The 3,946-nt window shown below is 56.3% G+C and overlaps 1 protein-coding gene across 2 annotated transcripts; it reads left to right on the top strand.

Annotated features, from left to right (window-relative positions):
- The first annotated feature begins 375 nt into the window (after nucleotides 1-375).
- On the top strand, nucleotides 376-3,742 carry RPL6 (ribosomal protein L6). Of its 2 annotated transcripts, none has more exons than XM_033076193.1 (7): nucleotides 376-472; nucleotides 1,009-1,248; nucleotides 1,339-1,437; nucleotides 1,768-1,911; nucleotides 2,665-2,713; nucleotides 3,207-3,391; nucleotides 3,548-3,742. In XM_033076193.1, exons 2-7 carry the CDS (start codon nucleotides 1,009-1,011, stop codon nucleotides 3,698-3,700), a joined length of 870 nt encoding a protein of 289 aa, XP_032932084.1. In that variant the 5' UTR covers nucleotides 376-472; the 3' UTR covers nucleotides 3,701-3,742. The 2 variants fall into 2 exon arrangements, with proteins under 2 accessions (XP_032932084.1, XP_032932085.1); XM_033076194.1 differs by lacking the exon at nucleotides 376-472 and adding an exon at nucleotides 509-563.
- The last annotated feature ends 204 nt before the right edge of the window (nucleotides 3,743-3,946 follow it).

The raw sequence follows: 3,946 nt of genomic DNA, 5'->3' as shown, positions 1-3,946 counted from the left end.
CGGGGCCGCGGCCTTCGGGCGCTGCGGGGAGCGCGAACAACGGCGGCTTCGGGCCCGCGAGCGCGGCGCGGCCCGCCCCGCGTCACCGCCCGCGCCGTCATCGCCCCGCGCCGCGCCCCGCCCCGCGCCGCCGCTCCGCCCGGGGGGCTGCGGGACCCCCGGCACCGGAGCGCGGGGCTTCCACAGCTTCGCCTGCTCACGGGGCAGGGCGCGGAGCCGGCCGAGCCCCGAGCGGACGCGGGTTAAGCGGTGGCGGCGCGGCGGGGCCGCTCTCCGGGCCGGGGGTCCCGCAGCCCCCGGAGCGGGCGCGGGGTCCGGTGTCCCCCTCGCTGGTGACCCGGGACTGCCCCGGGCGGCGCGGACGCTCGCGGACTACGAGTCCCGTGCTGCCCCGCGCGGCGCGCTGACGTCAGACGCCGCGCTGTCCTTAGCCCGCGCACCCGGATGTGAGTCCCTTTTGCTCCCCCGGAAGGTGAGGATGGCGGAGCTGCTGCGATCAGCGCCGGGCCCGCCGCGCTCCATCCGCTGCCATCCGCCCGCCGGTGGTCCCGCCACGGTTACAGGCGCGGCCCGGCAGCCTCGGGGAGCGGAGGGGGGCCCGGATGGGCGCGGGGATGGGGAGGAGCGGGAGTGACGCGGGTCCGAGCGGGCCAGGCCGCGGCGGGATGCGGAGGCCGCGCCGGAGGCTCCCGGGAGCTGGGCTGGGGCTGGACGGGGAGGCCGCTGGGGCAGGGCCCGGCAGCTCAAAGCGCCGGGACAGGGGCGGCTGCAGGCCCGGGATGTGTTCGCGTCGCCTCGGCCTTGTCACCGAGGAGCGCTCGGATGTGCGCCGGAGCTGTTGTAACCAGCGTGCAGGAGCGTTTTAAGTCATGTAGATGCGCACAGGGAGCAGGGCTTGGTCAGCTGCTGGAGGAGGTGGCTGACAGCGACTAGAAAGGTGTGAAGGACGGTTTGGAGTGTTTTATTTTTATTATGTCTGCTCTGTAACCCTGCTGTGTGTGATCGCAGATGGCGGGTGAGAAGGCGCCGGAGAAGAAGGCTGACAAGAAGCCGGCCAAGAAGAAGGGAGGGGAGAAGAAGCCGGCAGAGCAGAAGCCCAAGAAAGCAGCAGGGGACAAGAAGAGGGTGAAGAAGTACCATGCCAGCCGTAACCCCGTCCTGGCCCGGGGCATCGGGAGGTATTCCCGCTCGGCCATGTACGCCAGGAAAGCCCTGTACAAGCGCAAGTACACGGCCCCGGAGACAAAGGTGGGGTGGGGAGCACTGGGGGAATAATCAACTTTGTCACGGTGTCTTTGGTTTGAAATGTGTTGAGTTTGCCTTGTTCTTTGCACACAGATAGAGAAGAAGAAGAAGGAGATGCCCCGTGCCACCATCACTAAGCCAGTGGGTGGAGACAAGAATGGAGGCAGCCGGGTGGTTAAAATCCGGAAAATGGTACGGAAAGGCTCCGGGATGCTCGGGGTTTGCTGCAGGGTGGTGAGCCTCGTGCCCAGGGGGATGCAGGGACCTCAGCTGTGCTTGCTTTGAGTACAGACCCAGCATTCTCAGGAGATGGTGGGAATTGAGGTGGGAATTCTCTGTCCTGTGCGTTGCTGTGCTGAGGTGGAAGCACACACAAATACAAAAACACTCACTGTGTGTGCAGCAGCAATCCTTCCAAAAGCTGAACTGTGGGGAAATGGGGAGAAGCTTCTGGAGGAGATGCTGTGCAGTGAGGCAGGTGTGAGACACAGGTGGCAGAAGGTGCTTGTGCTCTGTTCCCAGCCCAGGTACTACCCCACGGAGGACGTTCCCCGGAAGCTGCTGAGCCATGGCAAGAAGCCGTTCTGCCAGCACAAGCGGCGCCTGCGCGCGTCCATCACCCCCGGCACGGTGCTGATCCTGCTCACCGGCCGGCACCGCGGCAAGGTGGGCACAGACACCGCTGATTTCATCCCACTCTGCTCAGCCTCTGGGTGTTTTCCTTGTCCAGAGAAGCAGAGGTGAAATGTTTATTAAATTAAGGTTGTTGGAAGTGAAACACGCTCAGCCAAAATGCAAGATGTCTTGCTGTTTCTGTTGCTGCTCCTGCAAAGACAAAATTTTCTCCTACAGCAGTTACTGCAAAGGAAAAATTAAAATTTTGTTCTTAATGTACTCATCAGGGTAACACTGCATTGTTATATTGGGTTCTCCATCCTCAGGATGGTCACCAACACAACAGGCATCCTTTATTTTCAAGAATTCTCTGTCTTTGGTTTCCTTGATTCCATAAAGAATGCTTTCAGAGAAGGAAACCTTGACCAGAAGGAACAAAACACAACAGGGGGATGGTTCTGACCATGGGGTGTTGTGGGGTTTTTGTGGTGTTCATCCAATTCCTGCCTGTAACTCATACAAAGGGTTTGGGTGCTGGGATGGCTGCTGCCATCCTGTGGGATGGGGAAAGAATAAAACTGGAGTAATTTGGCTTTGCTCAGCCTTGAGAGATAAAGTTTGTGGAGAGCCACACTCAGTTGGAGAGGAGGTACCTGAAGTGCTGTAGCTTGGCTCACAGGGTGGCACAGCTCCAGCCTGGAGCACTGTCAGTGCCTGTACCAGCACCAGAGGCACAATCCCAGTTTGGCTGTGAGTGGGAGCACTGGGACATGAGCACTGATGTCCCATCTCATTTCTTTTCAGCGTGTTGTGTTCCTGAAGCAGCTTGATACTGGCCTTCTGCTTGTTACAGGTAAAAATTTTTATTTAAACACAATGTTTTTGTTTTGGGAGGGTTCTTTGGGTTTCTTAGGTTTTGTCTCAGGTCAGTAGCATAACAGATCTGCACATGTTTGGTTTGGAACATCAGTGGGGAATCACATTTTGTGCTGGAGTCACCACCCCTGGAGGTGTCCAAGGAACAACTGAACGTGGCACTCAGTGATCTGCTCTAGTTGTCAAGGTGCTGATCAGTCAAAAGTTGGACTTGATGATCTTGGAGATCTTTTCCAACCTTAATATTTGAGATTTTGCAGGGAGGTGGAGGGGGTAGATAATTAAGCTTCAGTATCTGATTACCTGGAGGAGCTCAAGAAGATTTTTGTATTTCTGGAATATTTTGAGATTTTATCTGTAGGCAGCTCTGAAAGAACTGATCATCACACAGACTACAAAAATTCAGCTTCAGGGCAGTGGTGTTCAGTAGAAAAGCTGACCTTGTTCTCTCTTTTCTTCCCTGCCTTCAGGCCCCCTGGCTGTCAACCGCGTCCCTCTGCGCAGGGCCCACCAGAAATTCGTTATCGCCACATCCACCAAGGTGGATCTCACTGGGGTGAAAATTCCCAAACATCTCACTGATTCCTACTTCAAGAAGAAGAGGCTGAGGAAGCCCAAGCACCAGGAAGGAGAGATCTTTGACACTGAGAAAGAAGTAAGGGACAGGGTGGTTCCTTCCTTCTCAATGCTCCAGGCTAGGCTGGAAAGGGGGAACAATCCCAAATCTCAGGGTTTGCCCTGAATTTTCTCCTCTCTCTGAATGATTCTGCATTGCTGGCAGGATCTGAGTGTTGCTCTTTGTGCTTTGCAGAAATACGAGCTGACGGAGCAGCGCAAGGCTGACCAGAAGGCCGTGGATTCCCAGATCCTGGCACAGATCAAGAAGGTGCCTCAGCTCCGGGGGTACCTGCGCTCCACGTTCTCTCTCTCAAATGGAGTTTATCCTCACAAATTGGTGTTCTGAGCCTTCTGGAATCACCACATTAAACTCCAAGGAAAAAAAAAACAAAAAACAGACAAGGGTTTGTGGTGTGTTCATTGCAGCCTGTGACAGCAGGTGTTGCAGTGCTTGTTGCTGTGGGGTGGAACTGTAGGTAGTGACCAGAATTTGGAGTGTGGAGTTTTGGCTGTTGTAGTTTTGTGGTGGTTGTTGAATTTCTTGACCTATTTAACATAAGCAGGAATTCAGCTTTCTTAACTGAATGAGCTG

Source organism: Catharus ustulatus, chromosome 18 (genome assembly GCF_009819885.2).
Source record: "Catharus ustulatus isolate bCatUst1 chromosome 18, bCatUst1.pri.v2, whole genome shotgun sequence".
NCBI lineage: Eukaryota > Metazoa > Chordata > Aves > Passeriformes > Turdidae > Catharus > Catharus ustulatus.
This window is presented reverse-complemented; position numbering and strand designations above follow the sequence as displayed.